Below are 11,578 nucleotides of genomic sequence, written 5' to 3' on the forward strand. Positions count from 1 at the left end.
TGGAGGCTAATGAAGTTGTTGGAAGAGAAGTGAGTGAGAAGAGGAGGTTCTGACAAATGATGTTTTCTTCTTCTGCAAAGGAATGCAGAGCAGCAGAGAATCTTGTGGAAGATTCCAGATATATCTCAGAAGTCCGAGAATGGAGGTGAATGCTCTTTTTATTCACTTTTATTTTCGTTTTAAATTTAATTTGAATAAAAATGTAGCCAATGTCCTTCCTCATCCTTTCCACTCTCCTGCTTTCTGCTCTGCTCCCTCTGGCTCTAGGTGTGGGCTCCCTGCTGGCACGGTTTCAACTGACAGACGGCCCCAGTAAGCCGGCACCTCTGGCGGTGCAGTTCACCAGTGAAGGCAGCACCCTGTCCGGCTGCGACATTGAACTAGTCGGTCCCGGATACAGATTCTCCCTCATCAAGAAGAGATTTGCTGCAGGTGAAGAAGAAAAACACCTCAGTTTCCCACACCAACATTATGCGAGTTTGTTCATCACTCTGCGACAAGAGTCGTGTTGTGTCTGGAAAGTTGTTGCCATGGTAGCATTATGTCAGTTCACCAGTCTTCTTCAAGAAGTTGAGCATGAATCTTCAAACCAAATGACTGTATTATTACTATCATTAATATGGGCGTAAGAAGTTCCCTAGTGTACTTTGTTTGTACACTGCATATTAGGCATATTTAATCACGTTAGATGTCTTCATGTTGTAACAGAACAACACTGGAATAGGACATAGTTTCAGATTTAGCCATTGTCATGAAAGGGCATTTTGTAAGATATTGACAAGTTCAGGGACTGAAGTTCCACATAATGTAAACATAAAGTCCAACTTCTGGACTCTAGATAAGACTTTGTCACTACAAAGCAATGGCTTTGTTTGTACAAGCAGCGAAGCCCATTCTTATGATATGTGTTACGTCATTTCACTCTGCACGATATAGTGTTTTCTCTCCTACTACAACCTCAATTCAGTTTATTGAAGACTTGATAATGAGCTGATGATTATAAATGTGTTAAAGCCGAGAAAGCATTACACTTTCTCACATAGGGCTGAACAATTTCAGAAAAAAATTTAGATTTTTTAGACCACTATTGTGATTATGATAAATTAGAATTGTTTTCTATAAATTGAGGTATGGCCATTTTTTTAGCTAAGAAGACCAGCATATACTTTTTCTGGCTTGAGGCTTGAAGGCTCAACACAGCTCAGCCTGCCAGTTATTTGTGGTTGTGATGTCACAACACATGGATGTGTGTATCTGATTAGTCAAATTAATCAAAAAGCAGATCACAAGCCCCATGTTATTAGGTTAAATTCACTTCATTTAAAACTTGCAGCATATGGTCTATAAAAATTATAATAAAGAATTGCAGTTCTTGCAATTTGAAAATTGCACTCAAAATTTGGCATAAAAACACTTAATCTTTCAACCCAACTACAGGGGTCTGTGATACTGTTAATTAATAAATGTTACATGTTGTTCATTTGTCAATTATGCAAAAAAAAGATTCATTTTAGGTTTTGTTCTAAAAATCATAAGATTCTAATATGGTGTTTCTCAACCTCAGTCTGTTATTAAGATTGCTAGGCAGTGTTATAACAGTGATTTTATCACATTGTGGCTACTTTCGATACAAAACCTCTTATCTCCAAAATCATACATTTACAGGGGAAGGATAAAAGCATTCAGAACTTTCAGTGGAGCTTAATGGAAATGATTTAGGAGCATCTGTAGTGGTACATTCATCATGAAATTTTAACATAATGCCAACTGGCATTTTCAAATTCCTTAAAAACATAAAAAAATGACATAAAAATGGTTATAGAAGATTTTGTCCTGACAGAGACCACACTACTGTTTACAATTTTACTATTAAATCTTTTTTCTTCTTTTTCTTTTAGGAAAATACATGGCAGACAACTAATCAGCACCACAGCCCTGAGCAAGAAAGCGTGTCTTTATGGACAAAATGAAAATGATTCCAAAACACTCTGGCCCCTGCCTGACCCCTCTGAGAATCCCTTTATAGATGTCTGACACAGGCGGAGCCCACACTCCAGCAGTATTGTATAAGTTGCATATAGAAATCGTGGACCGTTTTAGGGTGTACTTCTTGTATTTGTAAACTGTAAACATTTCAAAACTGTATTGCTGCTGTTAGACAGCACAGGTTTTCCCTTAAGGTTAGCCTCTCGTCTGTCTAACGTCTTGTTGTTCTACCCACAGGCTGTGGCTGCCTGAATCTGTCTAGGCGTGGTACAGACAAATCAGTGTTGAGTCTAATCAGCAAGGCAGTGCATTTTGACAAAGGTAAGAAGCTCAGGGACTTGAGTGAAACCTGAGCGAAATGAAGTCCACTAGTGTCCATGAGTCCATGACCAGTTAAACGTTTTTTCTGTTAACAGAGGAATATTTCATCCAAGACTTTTTACCTGTTGCCAAATTTTAACCTATTGTTCTGGGTCTGGATAGGGTTGTTCAGGAGTCAGTCTGCTGTTGTATCTTTACCACAAGGGGGCAATATATTGCAAGATGGAACACTTCGGTCATGATTCAGGTTATTTACTGTAGTTTTTGGAATGTACGGTCATGTGCAGAAGTTTGGATGCTCCTGTTCAAATTACATGTTAACTCCTCTACAAAGAACACACCTCAGCACTTTTAAATGCACAGTTTCTGTTTGTTTGTTGAGTTGAACATATTGAGGAAAAAGATAAAACATAAAATATGACCTGTATGAAAGCAATGGCACATTTTTTTTATTTTAGGTTTCATGTGTGTTAAGTTAAATACATAAAATTGTGCAGTAAAATTTGCAGATAAAATGCCGTATGTATGTATGCATGTTCTCTGTAATGGATGTGTTAATTTATTTTCACTTAGAAAATCAACAAAGTATATAATTTGACAGGGGTGTTTAAACTTTTGCATACCACTGTAGTTAAATCAGGTATAGGAAGTGGCAGGTAACTGGTAACAGCTTTGAGTCGCATGTAAATGTGAAAATCAGGTTTTTGTGTTTCTGCTCCACATCTGCACTGGCATTGTGTTTTAGGTGACTTTTATGTTCAGTTTTTTTGGGCAGCCACAGCTTAAAATACGTCTTGCTTGCAATTGTATCAAAAAAAGGTTTTTCCCTTGAGAAAAAAAGAGCTGTTTAAAATGTAATTTTAAATGGATAATATATATCTTGAAGGGCGTTTGGTGTTTTCCTTGTATTGTTGAATAGCCTTTCTGTTGTTCCCAAGACAGCAGTGTTAGACTTCTGAGTACATCACTCTATTTTTATTTATTCATTATAATTTGTTGTACAAAAAAAGAAACAAAAAACTCTGTGACTGTATATGAATAGACTTTGAATGGTATCACAGTTTAGGATAAACTCCTTAAAGTTATTATTTTTTTGTTATCTGTGTAGTTGGGTAAGCTGTGTACAGTACAATGCTGAGGTATAATTTTTAAATTTATTTCAGATATAATTTTTTAAACTGAAGTGCAACAGAGGATTTGAGCTGTATATGGGTTGGGGTGGGGGGAGAAAAAAAAAGAAAAAAGGATGAATATTGTATCTACCTGGGTGCATCATGCTTTCTGAAAGCAGTGTTGTGTATATCTGCACTATTAGTTGAAATATGGATTGTCATCTTTTCGGACTTTACGTTTTCCATTCACGCCAATGTGTTGTATCTGACCTCTCTCGCTCTCCTCCAGTGCAATTTATTCGACGTCTTGAGCATGAACCCCTATCCAAACCGCCCTGGCGCTTGAGTTCATGGATTTTTTTTTTATTTTTGCAAATAGTAAATGTCTCTGTGAGATGACAAGATCGAGGTTCGGGGAGTGGTTAGGATGACCAAAACCCTTTTTCTCTCTTTATTTTTGTTTTTTTATTTGTATCTGTGTGTATCTCCAGAACTGTCCTCTAAGAGAGAATAAGCTGCATATTTTTTAAATGTTATAAACTATTAATAAAGTGAAAAAATATTGTTTCTTGTGAAAAAAATACCACTGTGCTACTGTTGAACTTCCCAGATGCTCTGATATTCCATGTTGATAGCAGAAACAAGTGTGTGCCAGTTTAAAGAGAACATTGGCGCTTGATTCCCATTCCTACTGTCTGTTGGGGAAGAGCAGTGCACTGGACATTAACATTACATCGCACAACCCCTGCATTGATTTCTGAATTGCACTGAATTTAATAGATTCCAGAATTGAAACAGAATCCATTCGCTAACAGAAATCCCCATGAATGCAGTTGTGTGTAGCAGCTGATGAGTTTGTCTGCTTAGTCCAAAGTGAAGTGTTAGTCAAGGTATCACCGCTGTCCAAAAAGAAAAAGTATCTCCAATATAGTAACTATAGGAGAAGTCAGAAACATTCTAACCTTTTCATTCAATTTTATCCCAAGAAATTGCATTCTACTGGTCGGTTTTATCATGAAATTTTAGGACACTGTTAAGGACACCTGCTGTGTTCAAATGTTGAAGAAAAATAAATATCTGGAAAAAAATAGAAATGTTTTTGTTCTTTTTCCTTTTTTGGGCAGTGATGATATGCTGGAGGTGATATGCTGTGTTGTATGTCAGTCAGTCAGTAAGGTTCTGTAAGAGCAGTGTGTGTGTGTGTGTGTGTGTGTGTGAGAGAGAGAGAGTGAGTGTATGAGAGTGTCTGTTTGTGTGACTGTATCTGTTCTTGGATCATTCTTAACTCAACATTTCTGCCCAGCAACATGTGCAAGCTGTGTTTGTACAGACAATGTTAACAGTGAACTCTGAGATACTTTGCTCTTTCCAAGCCAATAAAAGATGTAAGCGGAACGTATGAATTTGTTTCTCTGAATGATCAAATAACTAGATGTACTTAACAAATCTATAATTACCTACTATGTGCGTCTGTTGGAGCTATCGAAAAAAATTATGTATCACGTTCTAAGACCTAATTGGTGGGAATTCTTTCCTTCTTTCCTAATTCAATCAAAATGTAAGTAAAGGTAAATAATCATTTTTAGCGTGGTTTCGTGTGAAATGCGCCATTCTGCAGAAACTTAGCAAGTCAGAATTGTTCACAGTGGTGGTGATAGGAACCAGACATCTGAAGCCTTCTGAAGCTCCCTTGTAGAAAGTTTGCATGAAATGGTTGCGATTATGCTGCTTCATGCCTGAGACATTGTTTTGCCATTATCAGTAAAAACTCAGATGTGTCGGTTCATTGTTCATTTTGGATAGGAAATAAAATGGCTATATTTGTGTTGTAGACATTGTGACCCCTGGTTTCTATCACCACCACTGTAAAGAAATCTGAGGTGATAAGTTCCCCTACCTTTTTTACGTTTTACCTCAAACCACTCTTTGTTTAGATCTCAACCATTGAATTATCAAGACATTTAGAATAATCAGTGAAATTCCCCTTGGCAACAGAAATGAAGACTTGTAGGCCTGTGTTGGTAACAGAATCCTCTTCTTCAGGTACCCGTGAGTTAAAAAACGGTGATAGGAATAGACATAGTATGACTGGGTGATCAGCTAAACCACCACTAGACCAGCATAAACTGGCTTATTATGTATCCTATGCTGGTTTGTGCTGCATTCTTTTAGCAGTGATAACAGCCTGAAAAGTTATAAACAAGTATTTTGAGACTTGCTTTAGTATATATATACTACCATTCAGGATTAATTCAATTGAAGGCACAATGTATGTCCATGATTATGCAGCAAAATTTATTAGACAAAACCTGCAAAATATATAATTCAAGACTGAACTTATAATCATTTTTTTTTTAAATAAAATAGTTGGCATGAAATCTCTTTTTCTCCACAAACCCTTTGTATAATATTGAACATATATTTGAACAACATGGTTTTGGTTACTCCATGCCATGAGTTGAAGAGCGAGGTGATCTTTAGTAATGGCCTTAGGATCCCTTACACACCGCTGAAAGTGTGAGGGTGTGTGTCCGCTCCTCAGCACAGGTAGGTGAGGTCTCTCTTTTGGCAGCCCACCTGACAGCACATGTTGGTCATCAGGTGGTTTATATCTCGTGTCGACAGGTCTAATGATTCGCTCTCACTTAGGTCCTCAACGCTGTTCTGTTCTCCATTCAAAATCCCTGTAAAGCACATTTCACACACAGTTCAGTATGGAGTGGATCTCCTTTTCAGACCATGCACAGTTTAAACTACTGAGGCAGGAAACTAACTGAACCTTAATAGTGGCACAATGGGAAAGTTCACCTCTGCATTTTGACCCATCTGTGCAGTGAAACACCACATACACACTAGGGGCAGTGAGTACACTTGCACATGGTGCCCAGGGAGCAGTTGGGGGTTGGGCTCCTTACTAAAGGGCACTTCAGTCACGTACCGTCAGCTCAGGGGATCAAACCAGCGACCTTCCGGTCACAAGGCTAGTTCCCTAATCTCCAGCCCATGACTGCCCCAAACCAACGACAGAAGCAGGAAGGGGAATTCTATCAAAATTTTAAAATATTCCTGAATGTTTCAGTCGCTGAGATGTAAACACAGTCATTCAGAGCATTCTGGTGTGAAATGGTACATTGTAGAGAAAGCAGATTTCAAATTTTTTACTAATGATGTCAAGGACACCACCAGGGATTTTGGGCCCCAAGAAAAGATATCACATTGGGCCCTACCACCCAGGCTGCACAAACCCTAAAAATATAACACTGCAGACATGCAACTATCTGCATACAGTAGAATTTACACCCTCCATAAGACTGATATTCTCTATAAGAAATGTGCTAAGGGCCAGATTTTACATTGTAATTTTAATAATAAAATTCTTGAATGGAAAAATCCTCTTAATGCTAATGAATAACAAATATAAATTAACCTTTGGGGATGGGGAGACGGGGGTTGCTAAGCATGAAGCTGCACCTGTTGGGTCTCATACCAGGCAACAAACTGATGTAGTAAGAACAGCTTGCTAAAGGTTTGCCTGCATTGATTAAACGTTGGCTAAAAGAGGAGCAAAATGAATAAGTAACTGATGTTAGTTGAGCAGAACTAGCCTATTTCAATATAGGCTAAGCTAATAGGTTTATTTCCACCACTCCTGGGCTACATGCACTTAAATCTACAAATTTACTGCTCTAATAATTTCACTCATTGCCCCCCACCCCGCTGAAAAATTTTAAAAAACGACGAACATATGATATGAGGTGTTCTTCCGACAGCAGCGATATACATCCATTTTATTACTATCTAAAAAAAGAGGACCTATAGACCTAGATGTATTTTCTGAGTTCTTCAGTTTGAATGCATGCATGCATTGTTTCATAACAGGCATGTTGTTCACAACTAGGTCTGTTATATTGATTATATTAGTAATGGACAAAAAATACTTGACTTTTTGAACACACATACGCACACACACACATTGCACACACAAAGCTGCTTCTCCCTCAGGGTCCCGGGGGACTTTTTGAACAGACTATTTAAAAAAAGATGTGTGTGTATATATATATATATATATATAAGAACATAAAATATGTACAAAACACTGTTGCCAAAAAATCACATAAATGAGTCTGTCTGACTGTTTCTTACTGTAAGTCCAGTAGGAGAATTTATATATATATCCAATGTATAACGTGCAAATGGAAATTACGCAGCAAACTCAGTTAAATTAGGCGTACCATCATTTTTGCAGGGTCCAGACTCCAGAGCTGTCCTGAAAGATTATGTAATTACAGTACAGAGAAAATCCAGTACCACAGTGTGATGTGTGCATGAGTAATGCACATTAGCACAGCGTGCTGCTCTCCTAGATCAAGCAGGTTTGCCGTGAGCCATAACTACCTAATTGATCAGGTCTGGGTCCTGTTGCTGTCATCAGGTTTATCTACAGCAGATGCTTGAACTGCAAATGAATCACAGGTCACTGGAGGATCTGGCCAGAGCTGTGGCATTTATCTCATTTACCGAATGAGATTAAATCTGCGTATTAGAGGAACTATGAGTGATGCTTTTAGATACAGGTGAAGGGCCATCGTTTCTGTTGAAACAAAGACTCATATCTGCATTTTTGTCATTAAATGCCAGCTGTCATCTACATTCTTTTAAAACTTCAAGACAAATTGACCAGTAGAAGCAATTCAAAATGAATTTTATTAGCTATAATATTATAAATATATAATATAGAATTTATATTGAAAGTTAAGGATATTTTCTCTTCCATAAAGGTCCTTTTTGTGAAGGGTAGAGGCAGAGACCAGGGGGGGCCACCTTTTTTCTTCTGCATGTTGGTCCTGCAGACTCTTTGACACAACAGAGATGACATGTTGTGTCAAAGAGTCTGCAGGATCAACATACAGAAGAAAAAAGGTGGCTTCTTTAGCTTTGGACTGAAGCTACGAGGCTAATGTAGCTCACAACTAGCACTATGCAAAATACAGGCCTAAATCAACACATATTTGCCTCAAACCATGTTCCGTTGTAGTTTAAATAGTTTGCTTATGTGGTTACTGACCTTATATGACTGTTATAAATCTGTAAAACTCTGTAAACTCAACTTAAACTGTATTTTTTAGACAAACGTTAAACACTATAAGAAAGATACACCTGCACATCCCTGCTGAAAAGAACAGCACAGGCCAGCATGGTGGTCTAAACAGGTTTATGCTGGTCTAGTGCTTCTGCATGGTCATTCTGGTAGACCAGCATATCCACATCCAAAATGCAACATACTGGTTTCACTGGTGACCAGCCATTCTGGTCATGCATTTAGGTTAAGGGGCAAAATTTGATCAACATCATCGAGCTGGACAAAGGGTCAACTCGTATTCTGAAAAAGCCCAGAACTGACAGGCCATTACTTAGATTACTTCTAGAAGTAACAGCATCTAAATGCATTACTCGCTCAGTCTCTGTAGCAAATAAACACGTTAGCTCTTCATTGTCTAATAATATTTTCTTAGTAGTGGTATGACTCACCTTCCATGTTCTGTGGAGTGAGCAGCCTCCTCCACCTGGACCCTCCGCAGGTATAGACCACAGCTCGGATGAACTCACGGCCACACAGCTTGACCGTTTTGACCTCTGCCTGCACCTGCGACACACTACAAACAGCCCACAGCAGCATCAAGGCCAACAGAGGCAGCGTAGAACGCAGTGCTTTCATAGTTGCTCAAACACTTCCCTCCCTTTTCCCTCGTTGCTCTCTGTCTTATTCTTGTGTCTCTCCCTTGTCGTCGTCAAGGCTGGAGGTTGGTGTCTGAAAGATGCTCTAAGGTGTGCTTCTTATATATGTACCTCTTCTTCAAACTCCACCCTGAAGTGGAGTCCCTTTTTAGTGCCAGTTATCTCTAATGACAGGATGTGTATCTTAAAAAAAGGCATTCTCAACAGGTAGTAAAGTGCTTTACTGCCCCAATCTAGAATCAAATTACATCCTTTTGGGACAGGGCCTTGTCTCCTGACCGCTCCAGCATAATGGTTTGATTGCAGTGATCTTCTCTATAATGCAAAGCTAATCAAGTCATACATGGAGTAGCGCAGCTCCCCCTGCAAAACAGATGTCCAGTATCTGCTGATCTGACTCACAAATTATGCTCTCAAGAACCAGTTGACCTATAAAATAAAGAGTGCAAATGATCATGATCACAATCATATGACCCATTATGGCTTTACCGTCAGAGCACTGCGTCCCTCGAGATGGTTGAAATGGTCCCAAATGATATAAATATGTATCAGATATCATAGAGTGAAGTTAAGACTTTGAATAATGGACAAGGGGAGCTAAGGCCCCGTTGTGAAAACATATTGTTTAAACCCTTAGACTAACAGGCTATTTGGTAACTAATATGAAACTAATATGCAAATTTCTGTATGTCGTAATAAGTAATGAGGAATAAAAGCCCAAATAAGGACCCAGTGTAAGACGTGAAGAGAAAATATATGTATTAGTTCCAGCCACGCAAGCTGATTGGTTGAGAGGCGTTCTAACCGTGCTGAAGTTTTGCCATAATGTCACTTTTTTTTCTCAAACACCGTATCACTCCACTAAGACGCTGTTGCTACGCAACAACTTTGATGGCTGTACAAGACGCTCAAGCCAGTTGAACATTTTTACTTCTTACATTGCTACAAACGGAAAATGGATACTTTTAAGATCACATTTGACCAACAGCCGATTTGGTCAGACCCTGAAGATGAGACTACACCAAACTCCCAAACTATCAGTTGGTCTGTGTAAGGAGAACGAAGCATTAGGTAGCAATGAGCTGCTTGTTAAGGAACTTCATACATTAAAACATATTAAATGACAAGTTCACGGCCCAATTTATTAATTTCTTACTTTTTTTATTTATCTTTTGCCTAAAAGCAATAGAACACTGTTATCACATATAATATCACGGCTGCGATGATATACGGCGACCAAATCATAGCCATGATATTTTTTGTGATATAACACACTCCCTCTCGTGTTCTATTGCTTAAACATAATATACAGGGTGGGCCATTTATATGGATACACCCAAATAAAACGGGAATGGTTGGTGATATTAACTTCCTGTTTGTGGCACATTAGTGGGAGGGGGAAAACTTTTCTAGATGGGTGGTGACCATGGCGGCCATTGTGAAGTTGGCCATTTTGGATCCAACTTTAGTTTTTTCAATGGGAAGAGGGTCGTGTGACACGTCAGACTTACTGAGAATTTCACAAGAAAAACAACGGTGTGCTTGGTTTTAATGTAACTTTATTTTTGGCTACATTTGGCTCTGTCTTCACTCTCTTCCTCTTCTTTGTTTCTAATCTCATTCTAAAGACAACCACCCTATGCTGCCTTGCTACACTTTCCCCTCGTACCACTTTACAATCTCTAATCTCCTTTAGGTGGCATCTCCTGCCAAGGATCCCATGATAGTTTTGGCACAAGAGACCACCCTTCACTTATTTCATATCCAGTCAAAATGGCTATTATATAGAAGTTATTCATTTTCCAGCATTAGAAAAAAGCAGAAAACATGAATTTAACAGAAAATTACACAGAAGCCTCAACAACTAAATACATTTTTTTCAAAGAGTCCACTCTGCCTTCCATTCTTTTCAGTTGTTTGTATGTTTCAAATAAATCTGCAGGGATATTTTCACACCCTCAAAGTTCTGCCTTAGAAGTTGGTTGTATTTCCTGCTTGAGACAATACACATACACACACACACACACACACACACACACACAAACACATTTTCTAAGCCACTTCTCCCTCAGGGTCGCAGGTTGACACAATACAGTTACCCCCAAACACATTCAGTGATGCTGAGGTCTTAGATCATTTCCCTTTTCTCAGCTTTTGCATAGCCACACATCCTAACAGACCAGTGCTCTTGGGTCGTCTTCTCACAAGGATGGACAGAAACACCTGTGGATTTTTTCAGATTTGAAGCAAGAGTGGAGCTTGATGTTCTCCTCTCTCTCTCAAAGATGACAGCTTTAAATACGGTTTATCTGATGGTGAAAGTTTTGGTGGTCTACCAGGGCTTGCTTGTTAAGAGTCCTATTTCTTCTGTATGTTTTAATAATTTTTTGAGTTTTGGGAAACTTCCCCCTTACACAATGGAT

At 38.6% G+C, this 11,578-nt stretch overlaps 2 protein-coding genes across 17 annotated transcripts in view; one reads left to right on the forward strand and one right to left on the reverse strand.

The window, feature by feature from the left end:
* Nucleotides 1-2,339, forward strand: part of sgip1a (SH3GL interacting endocytic adaptor 1a) — a 75,781-nt gene extending 73,442 nt beyond the window's left edge. For all 16 annotated transcript variants that reach the window (XM_037534888.1, XM_037534890.1, XM_037534895.1 and 13 more), the window contains 3 exons: nt 81-145; nt 268-432; nt 1,899-2,339. In XM_037534888.1, coding sequence (XP_037390785.1) covers nt 81-145; nt 268-432; nt 1,899-1,921 — 253 coding nt within the window. In that variant the 3' untranslated portion in view covers nt 1,922-2,339. The remainder of the gene's footprint in view (nt 1-80; nt 146-267; nt 433-1,898) is intronic.
* A 3,350-nt stretch (nt 2,340-5,689) lies between these two features.
* On the reverse strand, nt 5,690-10,503 carry insl5a (insulin-like 5a). The gene is made up of 2 exons (XM_017697938.2): nt 8,949-10,503; nt 5,690-6,103 (listed from the first exon to the last, which is right to left on the reverse strand). The coding sequence occupies exons 1-2, from the start codon at nt 9,133-9,135 to the stop codon at nt 5,958-5,960; spliced, it is 333 nt and encodes a 110-aa protein (XP_017553427.1). The 5' UTR covers nt 9,136-10,503; the 3' UTR covers nt 5,690-5,957.
* Between the last annotated feature and the right edge of the window lie 1,075 nt (nt 10,504-11,578).

The sequence above is a fragment of the Pygocentrus nattereri genome, chromosome 26 (genome assembly GCF_015220715.1).
Source record: "Pygocentrus nattereri isolate fPygNat1 chromosome 26, fPygNat1.pri, whole genome shotgun sequence".
Classification (NCBI taxonomy): Eukaryota; Metazoa; Chordata; class Actinopteri; order Characiformes; family Serrasalmidae; genus Pygocentrus; species Pygocentrus nattereri.